Source organism: Eutrigla gurnardus (genome assembly GCF_963514095.1).
Source record: "Eutrigla gurnardus genome assembly, chromosome: 8".
NCBI lineage: Eukaryota > Metazoa > Chordata > Actinopteri > Perciformes > Triglidae > Eutrigla > Eutrigla gurnardus.
The window spans coordinates 21,816,989-21,841,337 of NC_139922.1; the positions used below are offsets into that span (position 1 = coordinate 21,816,989).

The window sequence follows — 24,349 nt, forward strand, 5'->3', positions numbered from 1 at the left end:
AAGATTTGCTCTTGAAGAGTTGCTTTTAGTCTATGAATCTTTTAGGACCCCCAGGTTGTCATATCTAGCCCCTGAGTTAAGATTTACTGTCTTTGTGCATTTTATTCATTCACAGATTTTATACCTTTGCCTCTTGTTGCCTCGCAAAACAAGGCATTCTGGGATAAAAACGTCAGAAATGCTGGTGATCACTTCCCTTTGCGACATGTCACATGGTTTTAAAAACTTGCGGGATCTCCAGGGTACCTCCCTCAGCATGCTTTTCTGTGCAGATGGTCTCAAATAAGTGCGGACATAAGACACTCCCCTCAACGTTGCCCTAGTTGGTTAGAATTACCACGTGGTATTTTCCACGTGAGAAAAATCCTCGAGTTCAAATGCCTCGGCTCGAATTCGTCAGCGACGAACAAAGCCAGCACCACTGGGTAGACCATATTCTGTGTGCAAAGTCCATGAAGTTTCCCCTGGCTCGACAGTTTTTGTTATGTAAATAATTATTAATAATGTTTAAAAAAAAAAATCTGTGAAGTTCACCTGTGTCCGACTTGACGTGGTGGGAACTTGACGTGTTTATGACGAGTTCCGGCGGATCCTCAAGTCTCGTGCATGCATAGGCGCAAATGCATGCGATCCGAAACGCAGCCAATACCTACCCCGCCCTGATTAGTTACACCTGTGTCTTGTTATCTTGCTTCGCTAGTTTAGTCTCTGTGCTCCCCCCAGCATTTGCCAGTTTGTCTCGTAAGCTTCAAGTGTTCCAGCAGTTTTTCTTTCTTGGTTTATTTTCTGGTCTGCTTGACCCAGTTCTGTTTTTTGAGCCTGCCTTAAGCCAATGTTTTTTTGGATACTTCTTCCTTCTGTGAAACAACAGCAAGAATTAAAAGACTTCTGCTGAAACTGCCTTTGTTTGAGTCGTGGAATTGGGTCTTTGTCTGTAGAACATAGGCCTTTTGACAATTCCTAAAGTCGGAACCAAAACCAACATTTTAGCATTTAAATCTGGCTAATAAATTAGCTTTATTTGTTTATCTTTCTGATTGTTTGTTTTTAACCCTTTAATTGAGCATTATTTAGAAACCACATCTACAACAAAAATGATGAGGTCGCTGTCAGAAAAGAAAAGTGCCCAAAAGTGTAGGATTTTATCTAATTTTTATATTTGTAATTAATTAATTGGTGTGAGGGACATTTGATTAATGGGAAAATGTTGATTTAATCACAAATATACAAAATCACATGCAGACCAGTGCCAATATCATAAAAAAGAATGATTATGCACAATAGCGAGTTGATGCCTGAGATGGGAGGATATTTTTTCTGGAAGTTTAATATGTCCCTGATGTTGTGAGATGTAAATTTTGGTTTTAAAATAATCTAAAAGTTCTATTTTAATGTCTCAGGAATTAATCAGCAGTCTCTGATGGTATAAAACAGTCCATAAACTTTTCAAAAAGTGTGACACTCTGCAACCACCAGAGGTCCTTGGTGTACAGTCATAAATGAGCACAGTGGACATGGATTAGTCATGGACAGACGTGGGAAGTTACAAAGTACAACCTAATTACTGTACTTAAGTAGAATTATCAGGCATCTGTACTTTACTTGAATATTTATTTACTTTTTACTTTAAAAAAATAAATAAATCTGTACTTTCTATACTCCTTACATTTTCAAAACAGACTTGTAACTTTCTGTTTAATGCATTTGAGGGGTATTATCACATTTTTAAAGTTATTGTTAATGAGGCCTGTCAAAATTAAAGCATTAACGCATGATGATTAATTTTTTAGGTTAATGCATTCATTTCTTAACACATTAATGCTGACGGAGATGGTGAGTATGAAGTCAGCAGCTCCCGCGTACTTAAAGTAATACTTACTTCACTCATTTGCATAAAGCTTTGTATCGTAAGAAACCCAGTAGTATTTTTGAATGTTAGTGCATCATTTCCTCATTTTCCCCAGAGAAGGGAGATCTCCGTATTTTTATTCTGAAAAAGAGCCTCCGATGATGCAAATATCATTTTGCGTCATCGGAGGCTGCTTTGGTTAGAGGGGGTGAGACTACAACACTAGTTCCTCATGTTTTCAACCCACTTATAGGGGCGGAACCAACCGAGGCTACAGACGTATTTCAGATCGGTGGTGAGACCTCACTTCAGACTTGGGGTGTGAGTGGAGCTCCTTTTATAAAAGACATAAAAATATGTCCAAAATCCACTCGCCACCAGACCCCCGGCCCGGTAAGCTCGCCGCTGGACCGCCGGTTAGGCCGGACCTCTCACATACGTCGATCCAGAGGCCGAGTGTTTACTAGAAATGTGTGCAGATGCGACTTATCAGTAAAGTTTCAGTTATATTCTCTGCTTTGTTCTGTCGTGTTGATGATTTTGAGACAGCGATGTGTGAGTGCAAACTGGCAGGGGACTGGCGAGGGGGAACAGAACAGTAGGAATGGCCTGTGGAGCAGTGCATTGTGGGAGTTGTTGTCTTCCATCCACATGCGCCAAAAAGTCACTCTCTGCCTTTTCTCAGTCAAGAAGGCACCAAATTGTTTTACATTTTGACTACATACACTATATTGCCAAAAGTATGTGCTCACCTGCATCGACTCGCATATGAACTTAAGTGACATCCCATTCCTAATCCATAGGGTTTAATATGATGTCAGTCCACCCTTTGTAGCTATAACAGCTTCAACTCTTCTGGGAAGGTTAAGGAGTGTGCTTATGGGAATCTTCCAGAAGTGTATTTGTGAGGTCATGCACTGATGTTGGACAGGGATCTCCACTCTAATTCATCCCAAAGGTGTTCTATCGGGTTGAGGTCAGGACTCTGTGCCGACCAGTCAAGTTCATCCTCACCAAACTCTCTCATCCATGTCTTTATGGACCTTGCTTTGTGCACTGGTGCACAGTCATGTTGGAACAGGAAGGGACCATCCCCAAACTGTTCCACAAAGTTGGGAGCATGGAATTGTCCAACATCTCTTGGTATGCTGAAGCATTCAGAGTTCCTTTCACTGGACCTAAGGGGCCAAGCCCAGCTCCTGAATAACAACCCCACACCATAATCCCCCCTCTACCAAACTTTACACATGGAGTCAGACAAGTACCATTCTCCTGGTAACCGCCAAACCCAGACTTGTCAATCAGATTGTCATTTTACGTGGCCCTTCTACTTCTTGGCTGAATTCCTGTCATTCCCAATCGCTTCCACTTTGTTATAATCCCACTGACAGTTGACTGTGGAATATTTAGGAGTGAGGAAAATTCACGACTGGACTTGTTGCACAGGTGGCGTCCTATCACAGTACCACGCTGGAATTCACTGAGCTCCTGAGAGCGACCCATTCTTTCACAAATGTGAAACAGTCTGCATACATAGGTGCTTGCTTTTATACACCTGTGGCCATGGAATACTTTTGGCAATATAGTGTATATAGAATGTCTGTACTTCTGACACCTCTGACAAATAGACACAGAGATGCACACAAATGCACGGCCGTATACATAATTTCCAGGCGGAGATCAATATAAACATTACTGGATATCCATACAACTGACATACTGTATAAGAGACACTAGTTTTTTCTGACATTGATCTTAATTTTGTTCCCTGAGGGACATAATGAGGATAGTTGTATCACTTGAGAACACTTAAGCTGATTCTCATGACTTAATCTCAAACAGATATTTTTGTAATGACCTGCTAAATGATTCAAACAATAGGCTACAGTTCATTAAAAACTGCAGGTGCAGTCTTATTCATACAAAGCTGAACATGTTAGACCAGTACATTCATCACTCCCCAGTTAATTAAAACATAATTAGCTTTAAAATTCCACTGAAAAGTCTGAAAAGCGCTTCCTGGTTTCAGATCTGCTCAGACAAGAACTAAATCAGACCTGTCAGGTAATCCAGTTTTTACCTGGAATAAGTTACAGTTGTATGCATATACATAATCTGAATCTCACTCGTGGAGACACCACAGGCTTTGTGATAGAATTCCCTCTCTCCATTGTGAATGATGCTGGGCTAGGACTACTAGAAACATATAAATATGTGGGAGAAAGTTAGCTGATGAAACACAACCCAGACAGCTGTTTAAACTAGTGGGTCAAGGTCCAGGTTCAGTTCATTGAGTTCAGTTCATTGAGTTCCCATTGAAGCAATGGTCAAACCATACTCATGGCCCTCCCTGTGCATTTGTGTGAGGTAACTTAAGCGTTAACCCTGGATTTTTCGTCCTACGACACTGGTTCACTTCTTACCAGGGTAGATCTCCATGGTAACTGGTAACGCCATGGAACAATGTGGAGAAAAACACAGCCTACTGACCAATCAGCTCTCTTGGTGCACGGATAAAAAAAAAAAAAAAAGCTTGGTGGATCGTGAGAGGGTCTCTTAGGAGAACTGGAGTGTTCAGAGACCGGCAAAACCCTTTTGTCTGTGTCTGACGGTGTTTTATATGAAAGATACAGATTCTCATCGGAGGGCATGACTCATCTGTGTCAGCGTACAGCCTACTTACCACTTTGAATTATGTTTTTATATTTATTTTATTTGCTCCCAAGTCCGTTTTACACCGCTGGGATTGCAGCTGAAAGAATTAGGCTGATATTGTCATACACCACGTTATAAGAATACATCTAAGCAACACATTAATTATTTTAAAGTTATATTTTTTGGCCTTTTATTGCGGGAGGACAGTGTGAGTGTTTAAGGGACGAGAGAGAGGGACGACATGATTTAAAAGAGGACCGTAGGGTGGATTTGAACCCGGGACTGCTGCAGAAAACCACCGTTTCATAGGGCGGTAACTTTACCACTGAGCTATCAGCACAGTTAATGTGCCTATTCAATCAAATCAGATCTACTAGTGTCCTTATGATCGTCATATTATACGACTATTAATACTATTAATACGACTTACACATTCACACAGTCAGCGAATTTTTGCCAGCTGTCCTTCCTGCATTTGGCAGATGAAAATGTTGCTTTTTGCCGGTATTATATGTTTAACTTCATATTTCTGTAAGATTATGGTTCGTTCCTCGTACGTGAAATATGCTGCTCCGCTGCCGTAGACTGATCCATTTTTGCGATTTGTCAAATGCTACAAACGCCGCCTCTTTCATGTGCACGCGCTCATAGCTGGACAGGTAAACCCTGGGTTGACTAAACGAGTTGTAACCAGCTTCGTGTGACCGCTTATCTCCGATTGCCTTTGTTAGGGTTACTTAAGCTGGATAACTGAAAGATACCCTTGGTATGTTGAACTCGCTTCGTAGTACAGGCCCCAGGGGCAGACTGGGACAAAAATTCAGCCCTGGCAATTCGGCCCCTTAACAACCTCATTTAAAAAGGGGGGGGGCATGTTATTTGCTTTATAATTGCAAATGTCAGATTATGGCACCAGCAGCACTTACAGGTTTTCTTATTTAAATAATACACATACTGAAGCAATTCATAAAATGTTCAAATAAACCAGCATGGCACTATCTTAGAATAGAATGGAATTGATATGATTGCATATTTTTGTTAAATGTGACGCTCAAATACAGATTACTACTTGGGACCACACAAGCTGAACTGTCTGGGTCGATCGACTTGGGGTGGGGCCGCTCCCGCTCACCACTTGAACTATGGTGTTGGTTATGATTACATTCTATTTAGTAGGCAGTGTGATATGCCACATGTGGCAAATTGTCAAAACTGCCAGATTTCCAGTCCGCCCATTGCTGTCAACGTTCATAATCACACATACCTGTGTGTCAACAGAGTCACAACAACAATGTGATAGGTTGGGCGTGTGTCCTATTTGCTTAGTTGTTCATAAGAATGATTCAGAACAAAATGTTTGATGATACCGGATTTTCTTCGTCTTTAAAGCGAACACTTTGTTTGGGTGTGTTCTCTTTTTTAACCACTGTCTAATTAAATGCGTCTTATAAAACAACGCTGCTGGACCTGATTTCTATAATGGTCTGACCTTGATCTGTCAATTTTTTTTCATAACAATGTGTACATTTCGACCTAACATCATGTCATGACGTTGTTTTACATATATTTGTTAATTTCAGAAGGCTATTATCAACTGGACAGGAAGTAAAGGTGAAAACCAGCCTTTTACTAAATCATACCATAAGATAAGTCTTGGATAACTATTAGTTCAGAATGTCTATTGGCAGAACTATGGGTGAAAACAAGCCTTATTCCAGAGAAATATGCTGCCAATACAGGACCATAAATATAGACTGCACGGTCGTAATTATAATATATGTTTTAACACACTGATGTTCAAAATAATCATGACCAGCTGTAATAATAATCATAACTAAACACAACAAATTACCATTATTATTACGACTTCTACGGAATAGGCTAGACTGTTGCTGTTGTTTGTGTGGTTTGCAGAGGGGGGTGGAGAGATGACTGGAGAACAAGGGAGAGGAGAAGATATCAATAAACATCATAAATAATATACACTCGTAAAAATATTTGAAGAATATAATAAACAAAACAAAATAGATGGTGGTAGTGGGTTAATTATTAAAACAATCAAATGCATTAATAAAGAAGAAAAGAGAGGAGAATAGATGACTGGATGTTATGGCTGTACTGTATTAATCCATAATATCGGACATTACATACAATGAAACATGAAACAATGGACTTCAGATTGCAATTAAATTGAGTGTTGTGAGACTGGATTTACTTGAGAGTTGGCTCTCTTAAGACCTAACTTGACCTTGAATCAAAAGCTTTCAAGGTTACCTGTGACTTTTGTTCATCACGGGCTCACATTATTTAACCAGGCATTGTGATAGCTATTTTATTGATTCAAATTTGATATCTTTATATTACCATAGCAACCTGAGAGACCCTAGATTAACTTGTTGATTCGAGCATTGCCTGCAGGAGCATTTTGACGTACACTCATTGGCCACATATGCAGAAATGTATGTACAATCATATAAAAAATACTTGATGAAGGTGATAGCTTATATTATATTTTAGACTGTGTGAGAAATGTGTTGAAAGCTGTAGTTTGTTTTAAAATGTTCTAGTCACTCAGAATAGTTTTATCCAGACAATACAAGAAACTGACAGCCCACAATGAATTTATATAATGAGAAAATGGTTGTTTGCTGCTCTGCTTTACTACATAGCTTAATCTTTCGAAATCAGCACTTTTAAAGTGGTCGACATCAATCTGGTGCACATTAATGCTGATAACTGCAGTTTTACTCTTAGACTGAAAGCATCTCCTGAACAGATTTGAACATGGTGGCATTGTGCAACTATAATTAACATAATTTGAATTCAAAGTCTTGTCAAAGAACTGGCATGAAATTTCTTCCTTCCCAGTTGTATCAGAAAATGCAATCAATCAATCAATCAGAAAATGACATTGGAACATTGCACCACAATTGCCACACCTTGACAGCTGCTTCCACAATATAAAGCATCCCAGCAAGACATCTGTCCGTCACCAGTCACGGTTGGAAGACAGTTTATGCTCCTTTCATCACTCTTTTTGTAAGTATCCTTTTAACTCTGATTTTAACGTCGTCACTTATTTTCTTTTTGCTGCGATGCATATTGCTATACTTGCTGCATCTAGGAGGAGGTGCAGTGTCTTTAGATTCATACCTTGATTTGTACCTCTGTGAATAGAGTGATACTGATACTAGGGAAAGCGTTAGAGTGAACATGTTCTTCTTACTCTGAACGCATAATTTTGCCATTTGATAGCCACGTCATTCATTTCTTTGTGCTCGAAATTCTGACGTCAATCGAACATCATGTGCTTGGGTTTGACTATGCAATCAATATCAATTTCTTACTCTACTTTCGAATCAGCATTGCTAAATCATTTTTTAAAAATAGTGATAACAATCCTATGTATCTGTGGCTGTATCGTATGCAAAAATACACCAGCTATGTGCAACATATCAAAAATAATTTTCAAATATGTTCAATAAAACCATGAAATGATCTAAGTGGCAGCAAGTTTGGGCTAAAGGATGTGCAGTTTTCTGACTTGTAATGCATTTTTTGGGCACACTTTATTTGTAATAATGATAGCTCAGGGTCTCAAAACTGTATTTACAGATGCTTCATAACATGCTTTTGTTTCTGTTTATCCCCATTGTAGCAAAATGTGCAAACTCACTCTAATTGCAGGTAAATTTACCCATGATTTTGTCTCTTAGATTACAGTGACAATTAACTGAATGTACCCTGGATAATCCACACAGTGTTGATTATCCACAATTCATGTTCCTGTTTTATAATTGAAATGTAAAACACAATTCCATTCACCTCAGATGTGTTGGGGTTGTTTCAGAAATCTCAGAGAGCACTATCTCAATAACCTGTTGGAATAAAACCAAATCCAACTGTAATGCCACGAAACAAGATAGTGAACAAAACCCTGATTTTTTTATTTTGTAATTTGGGTGAACTGACTTATTAAGCTTTGATTTTTAACCAATACTAATCAATCTCTCACATTTAAGGTCTCTGCTTGGTCATCGCCAGCTTGGGTAAGTTTATTACATGCATAAATCATAATCAACAGTCATATACAGATAATTATCGTCCTTAACTCAACAATTGTTGGTAAACAATCATCTTGATATAAATGATGTAATTAATATGATTTTCTACCACGTCTCAGCCTCTTCCCTCAGGCTTGTTTGTAACTATGACAAGGCGGCTAAAGACAGACTTGGAGCTGGGAGGTTCCTTGTTACAGATATCAATGCGAGCTACTGTACCCATCTGATCTATGGTGACTCTGACATTAATAGCCAACACAGGCTGATTTCAACTGACGACCAAGACTATCGTTCCATCAATGCACTCAAAGTCAGGTCAGTGCTTTAGCCTATAAAGTGCAGAAAGTATTCAGACCCCTTTATGTTTTGTTATGCTGCAGCCTTACAAAGTGCACCCATGTTAACAATTGGGCATGTCAAACAGGACACACCGCAGAAGTCAACGGTCGTTTCAGCATTTTCATATAGTTTTGGCATCTGGTGTATTTTCTCTGCGTGGCAACCTGGCAAGAAAATACACTGAGAATCTACTACAAACATTATACATTATATATTATAGATAATGCAAATGATCTCATTCTGATAAATGATAATATAGGCACCCTATGCTTGTGATCTTCCCCTGTTTTCCCTGGGTTTGATTTCCCTTGATTCACCTTCCACATGATCAAATTTTAAAATCTACAATTTAGTTCCGTTTGTGATTGTATTTTTAATTTTTTTTTACTCTCCATATTTGTCAGATGTGTCCAGAGTGAACACAACACGCAGACAAACATAAGAGACACACACAAGAGACACACAGAAGCAGACAGAGAGCTTTACAGATCTGCGTGGAGAAAGGCACATCTGGTCTGAAAAGGCTTGCACAACAATCGACAGTGCGGCACTTGTAGAATTATGATGAAATGCATCAATCTACAATACCCCAAAAAGAAGCAAGAATAGAAGCAGGATTTTAGAGCGCTGGTGATGAGTACCTGGGTTCCTCCAGACATGACACTTAGAAGTGACGCCAACAGTTAAATCGTGGTTTCATTGGACTAGTGAATCTTGTTTCTCACAGTACTAGAGTACTTTAACTGCTTCTTTGCAAAGTCAAACTAGGCTTTATGTGTCTTACACTGAGAATAAGCTTTCGTCTGGCAATATACACATATCTAGGCTTATAATGGTTGTTTGAGAGAGAGAAGGAGAGAGAGAGACAGACAGAAGCCCTTTTTAGACAGCCTTTTCGTTGCGGGAGTTTTCCGCAGTTATTCTGCCCCGTCGTCAGTCCAAACACTCGCCGAGGCGGAAAGGCGTTTACACTGAAGATGGGCGGAAAAAAGGCGAGATACTCCTGCAACGAAAAGGCTGTGTAAAAAGGGCTTCAGTTTAGCAGGGCAGCCTGCTCAAGGAAGAGCCATAGTTGGTTAAATGTCTTCCATTCAAGAATTATGGAGGCCACTGTGTTTTCAGGAACCTTCAATGCAGCAGATTTTTTGTAGCTTCCCCCAGACCTGTGGCTCAACACAGTGTTATCTTTGTATGCAGTTCCTCAACATCATGGCTTGATTTTTGGTCTGATATGAATATCAGTTGTGAGACCTTATATAGACAGGTGTGTGCCTTTCCAAATTACGCCTTATCAATTAACGACATCTGGAACCCATAAAAATATAATTAAATCTCCAATGATGAAGAGAAAAGGCATAAGCTAAATTTCAAGTGTCAAGGACTTGAACACCTATGTCAATGATTTTTTTTTTTAATTTTTAATAACTTTATAATCATTTCTTAAACCCTGTCTTGGCTTTGTCATTATGGATTATTGAGTGTAGATTGAGGAGGGGAAATTTTAATTAAAACCATTGTTGCAAGGCTGCAACAACACAAAATATCAAAAAGGAAGGGATCTGATTACATATTGTGGCCTATTATTGAATTTTGTGTTTTGTTAAAGAATCATTAATGCTTGTTTATGTCCTACAGTAATCTACAGCTCAAAACCCTGTTGACAGTTGGTGGCTCGCAATTTGGAACACAAAAGTAAGTTTCTTACAAACCAGTTGAAAGACAAGGTGTAACAAGGTCAACATGTTTGTATTTTCTTGATCATCAAACTTGCTTTCCCCATTTATGCTGTATGTGTGTACTTTGTGCAACGATATGCAATATTGTTTATGTTGCAATGTCAATTTAATCTTAACTGAATGCAACCAATTCATCTCTTACAGCATGAAATTTAACATGCATTTTTTTTTTTAATCCTAGAATGGTTACTTATACTGTTTACTGAAATCTATTTAAGCTGAGTGTGTGTGAAGTGTCCTCCTCAGAGCTCTGATTTGTTCAAATGTTTACCAGATTCGTTGCAATGGTGTCAACACAACAAAACAGAGCAACGTTTATCCAGTCTGCGATTGCACTACTGAGAAAATTTGGGTTTGATGGACTAAACCTTGACTGGAGGTTCCCCGGAACAAATCACAAGCAGAGATTCACACTCCTGTGCCAGGTCAGATCCTGAATTTTTCTTCTGGGACAGACTCTGGCAGAAATATGTCATACAGTACCCCATATATGAAAATATAAGATATATAAGATTGTATATTAACTGGAGCCTTAACCATCATTTTATGTTGTGTAGGAGCTCAAAGCTGCCTTTTCGGCTGAGGCAATAGCAAACCACCGTGGAAGATTAATCCTCACTGCCAGTGTCTCTGCGGAGAAAGCGACCATCGATGGGAGTTATGAAGTCGCAAACATTGTCTTGTAAAACTAATTTGATGATTATCCTTGCCATTATACCCATCATTACCTGTTGCCATGTTTTGTTGAATGTGATATCCTCTTCATTTTATCAGGTCCCTGGATTTCCTTAATGTGCTGACATTTGACTTTCGCAAAACTTCGGATAATGTCGTAGGACATCACAGCCCCTTATACCGGGGATCCCAAGACACTGGAAACCACATGTACTCTAATACTGTAGGTTCAGGGATTGATATTTTAATTGTTTATTACACTTTTTAACTTGGAGATGTTGTTTCATCCTGATTGCTTATTTGTCTCCACATTGTAGGACCGTGCCATGCTGTACTGGCATACCCAGGGTGCACCTAAACAAAAGCTAAACATGGGGTTAGCAGCATACGGGCGACTTTTTAAACTCTCCTCTGCTGCATCCAATGGTGTTGGAGCAGCAGCCATTGGTCCTGGTAAAGAAGGTGAATACACCCGTGAAGCTGGATTGTGGTCCTATTATGAGGTAAAACTAAAAGCTGTGAATATAATTAATTTATATCAATAGAATTATTATAGGCTAATCGTTTACTGTTTGAATAAATACATTAAATGTGACACTCGACTGTTCTTTTCAGACTTGCCTTTATCTTGACGGGATTACTCCCAAGCTGATTACTGATCAGCAAGTTCCATATGCTGTCAAAAGCCTTGACTGGGTTGGATTTGACAACCAAGCCAGTATTAATAACAAGGTACTCATCTGTTCGGTTCAAACTATTTTTTCCTTTGCAAATGTGTACATTTTGTACATCTGTTGAAATATTAACATTGTCAATGATTTCAGCTCTTGAAATGTTTTGTTCCTTGTCCTCTCAGGTCAGTTACTTGAAAGCTAAGCACTTCGGAGGAGCCTTTGTCTGGTCTTTGGACCTGGATGACTTTAGTGGAAGCTGCTGTAAACAGGGCTACTTCCCATTCATCAGGAACTTGCACATGCAATTGATTTCAGGTAACCAAAGTGCAAAAAGTTGATATCCTCTCCTGTCATGGGGTGGTGGTTTGGAGTGCAAATGTGTGTCTATTACAAAATCTCAGAAGCCATGCTCAGTGAAATAAAAACATGTGGTGATAATCAAAGAGGGTAAAGATAATAAAGATAATGTCTGACTTATTCTTTTAGGGACTGCAAACCCCTGTACTGGAATGGCCGATGGGCTCTATCCCCACCCTACTCAACCATCATCATTTTACAGCTGTGCCCATCAGATAGCCCACCTCCAACACTGCAATGGCAATACGGTCTTTAAATACTACTGCAAATGCTGTGACTTTCCCACAAACACCAACCCGTCCATACCTACACACCCTTTTGGAACCTTCTGTTCTGGAAAGCCCAACGGGCTCTATTACAACCCTGATGACATCAGAACCTTTTACAGCTGTTGCGGCCGGCTAACCTACCTCATGTCCTGCCCAGCAAATTTGGTCTTTAACCAATACAGCAGCGCATGTGACTATCCCAGTACCTCACATCATACTGTTGGAAACCCCTGTAGTGGAAGGAGTAATGGGCTGTATGTCAACGCTGCAGACCCAACAACTTATTTCAGCTGTGTCCATTATAAAGCCTTCACCCTAAATTGCCCCCCAAATACGATCTTTAAAGAATACTGCAATTGCTGTGACCATCCCACAATTATGAACCCTACCCTACCTGGTCAACCTTCTGGAACCTTCTGTGTCGGAAAGCATAATGGTCTCCATGCCAACCCTTCTGCCACAAGTACCTATTATAACTGTTTCAATGGCATCACCTATCTCCAAAAATGTCCAGCTCATTTAGTCTTTCAGTCATACTGCAGCTGCTGTCAATTCCCCGCATATCTTCTACAAGGAACCTTCTGTTATCAAAGGCTCGATGGGCTGTATCCGCACCCTCAGTATCGAAACAAATTTTACAACTGTTGCCATGGGAGAACCTACGTCCAATTATGCCCAGACCATTTGGTCTTTAACCAACTTTGTAACTGCTGTGACTGGCCTTAAGGTGATTTAAACCACTTCTAATACTGCAACAAAAACCTGTTCTTTACACAATGCTGCAATTGCTGTACCCATCCCACAACAGCTCCACTGCCACAACCACCTACAGAACAAATCCCACTACCACCACTCCCTGAACCACCACTTCTCTGACTGCAAACACTCTCTCAACCACAAATACAGCTAATCCCATTTCCACCACCACTCTCTGAAGCACAGCTTCCACGATTATAAGCATTTGGTCTTTAAGCATTATTGCCATTGCTGTACCTTTCCCAAACAGCCCCATTACCACCACCACAACATCTCCAACTACCACGACCATCGCCCCTAAAACTGCAAGAACTCCCACCACCAGGACCCTACCCTATCTGAAGGATCTTCTGAAAATCCTTGTATAGGAAAGGTTGATGGACTACTCCAATCCTGCTGACCCAACATGTTTTTACCAATGTGATTATCAGACAGTAGAGCTGTTATGAATATTTCATGCTCAAATTCAACCTATTAATATTAACTACACTACACAGGCCATGTTGCCAATGGATTTGCTAACGTTAGAAAACACTTTTCTAAAAAAAAAAAAAAAAAAAAAATTGAATACTAATTTCAGCATTCAAATGCTACTGATTTTTATACAATTCGAATTCTATTCAATTCCTGAAGTTCATTCCAACAGTCCTATCAGACAGCTTTCAGCCATAAATGCTAGTTTCATCTTCATCGACTGTCCCTTTCTTAAATGGTGATATATATTTGGATTATTCTCATTCACAAACGGTGGGCATTGTCAAAAGATGTTTATTGTACAATGTCGAATAATAATTAATTGTTGCTTTTTGTGATAACGGTTAAGTATGTTCTTAAAAGGTTCTATCTATATTTTCTATCATTAAAAGGTTGAGTAGGTCCTTCTATCCAGAAACATTTTCTGTTATATTATTTTAAATCTTCATAACATACCGATAGCAATGTATACACGAAATGCTATTCTGCCTTTAATCTGATAAACCTTACTTAATGATATGGGTTTTGCATGGCTGTTGTCATTGTTGGATTATCTAACTGTATGGGTGTGTCCTTGTTGGATTATGTTTAGCCATTGGTGAATGGATTTGTCTTACATGATGACACAAATGTATATGTATGTGCTCTGTGTCTAAATGTAAATAAGACATTAATATAGCAATCAATAAAATACCACAGATTTTCTGCACTAATATTGGCACATTTGTTTGTTTTTGTTCTTTATTTGGTTGTTGTATTTTGGCTGCCTAATTTACACATGTTGAAAAGCCATTCACATGAAGTAGAACAGTTGGTCATCAAGTGGGCCTCATAAATGTGAGGTGAAAAAAATGCATAATTTCAATGACGAGTTACAATCATCAGTCACATCATCAGTTGAAACAAACGTGTTGGGCCACTGTTGGCTGACAAAAGTTCCCTTAGATGCAATTACACAAAACATTTTTTTAATTTTTTTTAATGAAAGGCAATGTAGGAGACAACCCTGCACCAGTAAAAGCTCCAAAGTGGTTGGGAGGAAATATCACTTATGACATTACATTTGGATAATAATAATAATAATAATAATAATAATAATAATAATAATAATAATAATGGCAGATACTGCTGGGTGAGGGTAAGCAGTTTATTTTGGCCAATGCAGCTGACAGTAGCATGACACATATTTACAGCCCATTTTACTTTTTTTTTTTTGTCATGTCATAAGTGCATATCCCCTCTTATGCAGGAGGCACAGCAGCATAACTTGGTTTTTATTTTTTCTAATGTTTTTTCAGAAATGACATAATGGGGGACTTTATTCTTTTAGTTTTCTTGACACAACTGTCATGAAATTAAGCCCTTATAAGGGCTCTGCACTAACCAAGAGAGCCCCGCCTCTCCTACGATGTTAGCTTTAGAGGGTGTGATAGTCAGGCAGCAGGCTATGCTGTCTTATATACAATTGTAGTGTCTGTCTGAGGATGAAGTTTAAACACTACAAATGGTGACAAGGATCTAAAATGGAATATGGTGAAAGGAAAAGCAGTACTACATGAAGTTGAATCTGACGAGGAGGAAGAAGAAAATTGAAAGGAGTCGGCATGGCGGGGGTCACGCCACCAGCGGTAACTCCTTTTGATGTGTCCAGCGACTCAGCTAGTGTCGGCATCCATCGGTAAAAATGGCTAAATAGTTTTAAACTCGGTACAGATACACGGAAAAGAGCTTTATTGCTACACTTTAAAATAACAAGTTAAATACATGTTTTACACCTCAGAGAAATATTCCCTATGAAAGACATGCGTTTAGACAAATGGAACAGTCCCAAGGAGAGTGACAATTTTGTGCGGAGATTAAAGAAGCTGGCAGCCACATGTGGGTTTGGGGACAACAGAGATGATTTTATACGTGATCAAGTAATTGACAAATGCTTATCAAACACTGCGCAGACGGTTGCTGTGAGAAAAAGATTTAAAACTTTCAGGGCTCCAAGAAATTGCAAGAGTGATGGAGGCAGTAGATTATCAGGCTGAAAGGATGGCAAAATTGACAGTTAATGCTGTGGAAAAGAAATGTGACACAAGAGATAAATGTGTAAGATCCAGTTTTTCCAAAGACCAAAGTTAGTCACCACGTGAGAATCACAGCATCAAGTGTTACAGATGTGGGCTCGCAGGACACGTGAGCCGTGAGTGCACCGTGACAAAGGACAAAATGGGCAGGAATTGTGGTAAAGAAGGACATTTCGCAAAGGTATGCAAGACAAAGAGAACACACAAAGTAAATAAACTGACGACCACAGTAACAAGGACTAAGTGAAAGTGAAGATGACCATGTGTTTACAGTTAGTGAGTGTGCTGCCGAGAGAACACTGTCCATATTAATAAATGGCCAACCGGTGGACATGTTGATAGATTCGGGGGCTTCATGTAATATTGCGACAGAAACCAAGTTTAAGCAGTTCAAATCAAAGAGTGACATCAAGTTACAGCGCCCAGAGAACAGAGTCTATCCATTCGGCTCTACAACACCACTCCATGTAAAAGGTGTTTTCACTGCTGAATTCAAAGCAAATGACACGTCAAAAACAGTTACAGCAACGGTGCAAGTGATTGAAGAAGCACAAATCTGTGTTAGGCAGACACACTGCTGTTAAGTTGGGACTGCTACACATTGGCCTTACTGAACAGGTGAACACAGTCCAGCCGCAAGACATAACAGTTTTCACAGCTGAGCTGGAGAACAAGAGACTGTTTTCAAGGATTAGGAAAACTGAAGGATTTTCAGCTGAAGTTGCATGTGGATGACAGTGTGCGTCTAGTTGCACAGCCGTTTCGCAGTATACCTTTCAGTGTGAGAAAACAAGTGGAGTTGAAATTGAAACAACTTGAGGAAGCTGAAGTCATTGAGAGAGTTAATGGACCAACACCATGGGTATCACCTCTAGTTGTGGTGCATGGTAAGAAAGAGCCTAGACTGTGTGTGGACATGGGCAGAGCGAATGAGGCCATAGTGCCAGAAAGGCACTATAACTATAGGATACCATCAAATAGAGCTGGGGCCAGAGACCAGATCGCTCACCACTTTTGTAACACAGGCAACAAAAGTGTTACAAAAGTGTTAACACAGGGCTATGGCGTTATAAAAGACTGATGTTTGGTATCTCATCTGCACCTGAAATATATCAACACATCATTGGACAAGTTCGACAAGGCATTCCTGGAGTGCATAACATATCTGATGACATCATTGTATCAGGAGAAACCATACAACAACATGATGAGAGGCTGCACCAAGTGATGCAACGACTGCAAGAGAGGCATCTGACAGTCAACAGAACAAATTGCCAATTCAGAATGTCACAACTGGAATTTATGGGGCACGTGTTATGTTAAAATGGAATAGGAGCGGCTCAGTCTAAGATTGAGGCGGTGGAATACACGTAGACCAAACAATGCTGCTGAGGTGAGGAGTTTTTTGGGGCTTGTGAACTATTGTGGCAGGTTCATTCCTGATTTAGCTACAACATCAGAACCACTGAGGAGGCACACAAGACAATCCTGCAAATGGATATGGGGATCAGAGCAGGAAAGGACATTTGTGGAGTTAAAGAGCCAGTTGGCCAGTTCACATGCAATGGCATATTTCAAACAAGATACAGAAACACATGTGGTTGTGGATGCTTGTCCAGTGAGATTAGGAGCAATATTAAGCCAGAAACAAAGTGATGGAACACACAAGCCTGTCTATTATGCTAGCCGAGCCTTGTCTGATGTAGAGCGTCGTTATTTTCAAACTGAACGAGAAGCTCTCGCTATTGTGTGGGCATGCGAGGAATTTCATGTATTTTTTTTTTCTATGGAAAGGATTTTGTATTGATCACTGACCATAAACCTCTGGAAACGATCTATTCACCCAAGTCTAGACCGCCAGCCCGGATTGAAAGATGGGCTTTGCGGTTGCAGCCCTACCACTTTAAGGTTGTGTTTAAGCCAGGCCAACATAATGAGGCTGATTCGCTGTCACGTCTCACAGTCAACCGCTGTCTCAAAACCGGTGACTGGAGTAAATGTGAATCTGTTTATCAGACAGTTAAGACTGAGCTTTCCAATGTAGGGAAAATAGTGTTGAGAGGCTCCAGAATTGTAATTCCTCAGCCTGCAAAGTGTACCTGGACTTGCTGAGATAGTGCTTGATGACATTCCCCAACAGGACGGCAGACCTCAAAGAACCAGGAGGCTGCCAACTCATCTCACACAGGTTGTCACTTAGAAAGACAGTGCCATAGGTGGGCAGAATAATCCCTGGCATGTCTTAATGGCAGGGTAGTCTACCCCTCGCCATTTAGGTTGTTGTGTATTTAAAAAAAAGAAGAAGATAATACACTGAAGTAAAGTCAGACTTGTAAGCTAAAGATTACTATTTCATATATTCCTTGAAGGGAGAAATCTAAGTTTAAGATTTCTTAAATCTAATCTAAGCACCCCCCCCCCCCCCCCCCCGGCAAATAAACAATACTGCAGCAGAGACAGAAATAGTCTCGACACGTCTAATAACACAAAAACAAACTAACGGCAGCTTTCACAGTCATAAGGCAGCATCGGCATGAAAGTTATGTGTCACAACATCTGCAATAAAGACAAAAGATTACCTGGTCCAGGGCTCTCAAGTTTTTAACTTAGTTCAGAGGGAGATTTTGGCTGACCGTGCACAAGTTTCGAGAGACGGGTCGCCGCCGCCTCCCGCAAGCTCTCGAAAATCTTTTAAACTGACCGTTGTTGATCTAAAATAAAGACAGATTCAGCAACTGCATAGCTTATTTCTCGCATAAAATGTTTTCAGAAACACATTTTGGTGAACTATTTGCATAAAATAAGAGAACGTTCTTTTAATTAACCCGGTAATTTGTCCGTGTGAGAAATACTAGATGTGGTGTGTGAGCGTGTGAACAGGTTGAAATGCGTGAGACTTGAGAGCCCTGCTGTTCAATAGAAACTCTGCTGTATCAGCATCGTTCTTCAGATCCATATCTTCGCAGAGCTTTCGCCACCGTTCAAATCATGACCCAAGGTTTACTCTGGTTTGAGCCCTCTTCACGTCGCATCTCCGCTTTGTGTCTGTATTTTCAGTGACAGACTTTGTCTTTCTTTCAGCCTTTCCCGGTGGGGCAAGCAGAGGCTGCTTGCTACTGCCGCTCTGCTTTCCCTCCATACCCGAACTGCTCAGGGCAACAAGCGTCTTGTCCACTCGTAGTTTCAAATGTGGAAGTGGGTCGGGACGAGGCGTGAGCAGGAGAGTGAGCAAGGATTGTATCGGAAAATGTATCCAATAGTAGCCATGCGGACCGGATGGCTCCTATTGGATCAATTTTGGCTCAATTGACAAATCTTTCAAATCGTAGAGAACAGTTTTAAGAGAACAGTGTTACAAGGGAGAACAGTATTACAAGGTTATATACTTTATTATAGTTTGAGACATTGTCAACAATTTAACTACTGTTAATGGCTATGTCATGAGTTGTTGTAATGTAAGTCATTATCTAGAAGGGGAGAAATGTAATGTCTGGCAACCCACGTTGTGTGGCGTGATGACGTCAAGTGGGAACTTCAATGCACGCAGGAGCAAGGAAAATAAAGCATGTTAATGACTGTCCGAGTGAAGCATGATTACTAGTGTGAAGATGAAGTTTAAACACTACAACAATAGAGTGCGCACATTTTGCCAGCTATGCTTATGTACATTTTCAGTGGTTGAACATGTATTGCTAAAACCCCATGAAAGCCTCATCTATTTTTCTAATTAATGCATCACAACGTGTGACAGCGCCTTGCTAAGGGTCCTTACGTTGATAGCTGCTACCGTCTACTGCTTATCCTGTATTCAGGGTTGCGAGGGGGCTGGAGCCGATCTCAGCTGTCATTGGGCGAAGGGTTCACCCTGGACAGGTCACCAGTTTATCACAGGGCCGACATGTGGAGACAGACAAGCATTCACGCTCACATTCACACCTACGTGCAAGTTAGAGTCATCAATTAACCTATCCCCATCCTGTATGTCTTGGACTGTGGGAGGAAGCCGGAGAACCCGGAGAGAACCCACGCTCCCATGGGGAGAACATGCAAACTCCACACAGAAGGAAACCGAACCCGAACCCGACCCGGGAATCGAACCCTGGACCCTCTTGCTGTGAGGCGACAGTGCTACCCATTACACAACTGTGCAGCCCCTGTTGATAGTTATTGTTGGTTCATTTTATATGGGCCAAATTGTAATCTTATGGGTGTTTATTGATCGAGCAGTTGGGGTAAATGCTGGCGGTAGATTTCACTTGTTATAGCAAACATGGCATGGCAAACATCCGGTCAAGCAGCGTTTTTACTTGATGACTGCTATAACAAAGTAGCAAATCTGTGACTTTATAAATTAGCAAATTTTCAATATGCTTTAATTCTCTATTCTCCACGATCAAGTGTGGTCACATTTACACATTAATACTACAGCAGTAGTACCAAACTTCTTTTCTGGGGACCGAATTGTTAAAAAGAGTGAACGTTCCTGACCATTTCCACATGGCCTTTAATTATCTTGAGCACGTAAACCAGCCATACATGCATTTGATAAATCATGTTTTATGCACTTGTTATTGCATTGTAGATAGATCAAGTAAATGCATTCAGGCGTAATTAAAAGGGGATGTTATTTTTTTCATTTCCTCTCATCAGTTATACACTATAAGGTGGAGTTAACAGGCTAAACAGGTTTTTCCTCACATCAGTAAAACAGAATGTAGGCTTGCCTTTAGTAGGCTACAATTATCAGAACAATAACACTGAGGTTCCCTCATGTGGCTCAAATGTGTTCTGCACATACAAATGTTAAATAAAAGACTGAGGAAGAAATTCTGCAAATGTATTTGGTGACCCAAATAAAATCTCCTGCTATATTGTGGATTACAAACATAATTGTAGCCAGATAGTCATTATAAATAGCAGCGGTGGTTACAGTTACAGACATTTAAGACATGACAGTCTTTATATGAACTGCTTGATACTGTATACAACAACAACATTTTTCATCTCAAAATCTACTGCAGTCTCAATAACATTACTAAAGTCACAAATCAAAACTTGGTTTTAAACAGGAACATGTAAGTAGCTAAATTTGCATCTGGATAACTTTGGATAACCCATAATTATTTTGTAATTGCAAAATGATAAATAATTTTTTTTTTTTTTTTTTTTTTTAAGAGTGTAGCAGTTATTTGTTTTAAAAATAAAACCATCTTGGAGTCAGAATCAAAAAATGAAAAACAGACCAAAAAAGGGTCTGTTTCTGGCAATTCCTTTTATCACCGTTCATTTTTGGACTGAAAAATAAAGGCAAAGGAAGTTGGTGATTTTTTTCATGTAAAACCAAATGATATCTGTCGAGTCTGTTTTAATCTATTTACTTTCTCCTTTTTTTCAGTTAGCAAACAACAATGTGATGCATTAACATTACAAACAAACATTTACGGATTTAGTTTAAAACACTCAATCATTTGTAATTGTGTGTATATGTTAAACATGCAATAGTCTTAATGTCTGTTAATATGGCATTATTTATTTCATTTTATTTATAAAGACATAAAAGGAACAACTTGTACTCTGTGTTTACCAATGTTGTCCTGTTGCTGTCTGTAAATTGTAGGCGTATCCAAACTAGCTGGGTGTGTATGTTCTCGTCTATTTTTAAATCAACATTTCCCATCATTTAATTTGACAGGCTTTGATTATATGGTTGTTCCAAATGCGTGTCTTTGTTGGTGTATGTAACCCTCTTTTCTAGGACATGTGCAATTACTTCACCACCCAACTCCAGCAAACATATAATTACCAAACAAGATTTTAGATTGTTCTCTTCTTACAATTGACAATGAGTTGACCTATGATAGGAATGAAAGTCAGATGAGTAAGAAAGGCCAGCAGCATCTTTTTTGTCTGAGAAGGTTGACAGATCCCTGATGACGTTAAGTCATTATGATATTATGGTTGCACGTATTTGTTCATAGGCCTACATCAAAGTATTTGACCACTTACATTGCTTGATGAATTGTTTGAAGAACTGATGTTGTTGCTAGATAAACAGATACAAGGTTAATTGATTGTTGAAATGCTATAATATATGGTGGAAGGTGAATTTAAGAGTCTCACAGCCTGAGGAAAGAAGTTGAAACCAGCAAGGATCCAGGCTGGCTGGGAAGTTGTTTCTGATATGCTGGAGAACCAGTCAAAGCACTTCATCAGAATAAGGATGGGTACCACAGATTATGAGTCATTTAGACTCGACTGATTGACTGACTGACTGTCTGTCAAGGTGTGAAGCTAGCGTCACTAAAAATATACATCTCACATTTCAAATTAGAAGTAGCATATTCCTCTTCTACAGTTTCTTTGAGAGCCATTGTAAACACACAGCAGTTTATATAGGAATCAACTGCAAAAAGAGAACTGTTCGTCAATAGAGAGAAATAACAACATGACAGGTAGGTGTTTCTGACCCAATTGGGTCTGTATGCTATTTGCTTGGTTATATTATGTGTCAGGACAGTTAATGATACATTACATTGGCATTAAAGCTAACCTTTTGTGTGGGTGTGTTCTTCTTGGTACATTTTCCTACAACTGTGCAATAAGTCGTGCCTTTACTGGCATTTCATTTGACATATTGTACGTCATACCATGACGTTGTAATCATTGGTTGTTTACAGGAAATCTATTAGCAATTGGCCAGGAACTAGAAGTGAAAAACAGGCTTTTTTTCTCTCTTTTTTTTACTGATTATGCCAGAGAAATAACTGGGCCATTGTACAGAATTGGTTCAAAGTCTGAGATGGAAACTGTTATAAGACTTTTGTATAACCTCATGATTTTAGTGTTCTTTGTTTAGGTTATGGCCCTCACACCCCCGGGGCCTTCACTAGTCTCCTGCACGTCCGCAACTTGCTATTACATAGGAATGGGGTCAGGGTTTTGTCCTACTTAACCAAGCTAATCAGTATGTCCACCTGCCATTAGAAAGCTGCACACCACAAAGTGGAAGTTGCACAGCACCTGCACTAGTTTCACCATAAACTGGCAGAAAGGCTTGCCACTCCTCGCCCAGCCATTAATTTACCTGGGTGTGGATATGAACTCTGTTGTGACATTCACACACCACAGTGATGACAGCCTGTCAGCGATGACGTCTAGGTACAGTGTCCGTAGACCATTTTGTTTGTCCCTATGGGACTTCTCCACATGACAAAAATCCAGAGGTGGTTGGCCGCCTCCGCCTCGATCCAGATTGGTACAAAAGTCAAATTAATTCTAACCATTTATGGTTGTTGGAAATAGCCTTCTGGTCTCAGAGGCACCTTAATGTCTCACAGAGGTCAGGGGTCACGTTCTACTACAACATGTTACACAGGTAGATTGTGAGTCAAATGAAGTGTGCTTGACTATGTCCAGTGTGCAGTATTTTGTACGCACAGTAGACATTTGGTGGACAAAGCATCTACATAGTTGCTCTGTTGAAACTGCATTTGACTACAGCACAGCGAGAGTGGAACCTCCACAGGGCACCTGACCGCACTCTTAGGAGGGCCATGGTTTGGTTTCAGTAGATGATAGAAGGATCTTAGTAAAAATCCCAGATTTATTTCAGTAAATCAATGCTTTTTAAATTAGTTTTTGGTTGTGGGACAGCTGTTCGAACCAATTTGGTGGTACTGCCCAGATATTAAGTTATTGATGCTATGTTAAAATAACTAATAATTTTTTTGTTTCACCTTGTCTAGTTCACTGTAGTTAACATACACGTAGATTTCCCAGATGAATGGCTCAACATACAGACATGACCTACTGGTGGTCTAAGGAAGCTGACCATTACATTGCAACACCCCTGGTTAGAGTCGGGACGGATACCTATTTTTCATATTATTTCTACTTTTTGTGCTTATTAGCTTATTAAACTTTTACTTTAAAAAGTACCACAGAATAATTGTAGTGATATTGTCTTTTATTTGGCAAGTAAGGTTGGCAGAACTCTTTATAGTAGTGATAAAACCTCCTTACAGAAATGTGAACATGGTGTATGGGGTGACTTTGTTCTGTTGTGCCAGATTCCATCAGTGTACAATTGCTTAGGTCATTGGAACATTGCAGTCATTATTCCTAAACTAGTTTACCACCACACCCTGTCAGCTGGCTACCTTAAAACTGTGCAGCCAGACGTATGTCAGTTATCAGTCACAGTACAAAGATAGTAAATGCTTTTTTTCACCATTACATTTGTAAGTATCTATTTTACTCTAATATTAACAAACTACATTTTCACTCATTTCTTTTTTTGTTGCTGTGCATATTGTTATCTTGCTAGCTAAATTAAACATTTTACTGATTTTAAGGAGGGGGTGTGAACCAGCAGGCACAGTGCAGACTGTTTCTCTTTCATTTAGTTGTATCCAAGGCTATTATTG

General features: G+C 39.7%; 3 protein-coding genes across 3 annotated transcripts in view; 2 read left to right on the forward strand and 1 right to left on the reverse strand.

Moving 5' to 3' along the window:
* Positions 1-24,349, forward strand: part of LOC311017789 (chitinase-3-like protein 1) — a gene marked incomplete at its 3' end in the record, with an annotated part of 64,564 nt that overhangs the window by 34,492 nt on the left and 5,723 nt on the right. The window lies entirely within an intron of this gene.
* On the forward strand, positions 7,508-14,561 carry LOC311017708 (chitinase-3-like protein 1). Its single transcript, XM_084016238.1, has 12 exons — positions 7,508-7,543; positions 8,163-8,191; positions 8,527-8,553; positions 8,688-8,883; positions 10,543-10,599; positions 10,918-11,068; positions 11,201-11,325; positions 11,418-11,541; positions 11,636-11,821; positions 11,934-12,050; positions 12,175-12,307; positions 12,479-14,561. The coding sequence occupies exons 1-12, from the start codon at positions 7,521-7,523 to the stop codon at positions 13,342-13,344; spliced, it is 2,034 nt and encodes a 677-aa protein (XP_083872364.1). The 5' UTR covers positions 7,508-7,520; the 3' UTR covers positions 13,345-14,561.
* The window catches only part of lemd1 (LEM domain containing 1), a 37,394-nt gene continuing 22,280 nt past the window's right edge, over positions 9,236-24,349 (reverse strand). The window contains exon 7 of the transcript XR_014597653.1: positions 9,236-9,249. The gene's annotated coding sequence lies outside the window, so the exon portion shown is untranslated. The remainder of the gene's footprint in view (positions 9,250-24,349) is intronic.

Excerpts from the sequence above, each read along its gene's own strand:
- LOC311017708 (XM_084016238.1), top strand. The coding sequence starts at position 7,521 with ATGCTCCTTTCATCACTCTTTTT. Across the intron at positions 7,544-8,162 it reads CTCCTTTCATCACTCTTTTT|CAAAATGTGCAAACTCACTC; the intron begins GTAAGTATCCTT and ends TCCCCATTGTAG. Across the intron at positions 11,822-11,933 it reads GATTGTGGTCCTATTATGAG|ACTTGCCTTTATCTTGACGG; the intron begins GTAAAACTAAAA and ends TGTTCTTTTCAG.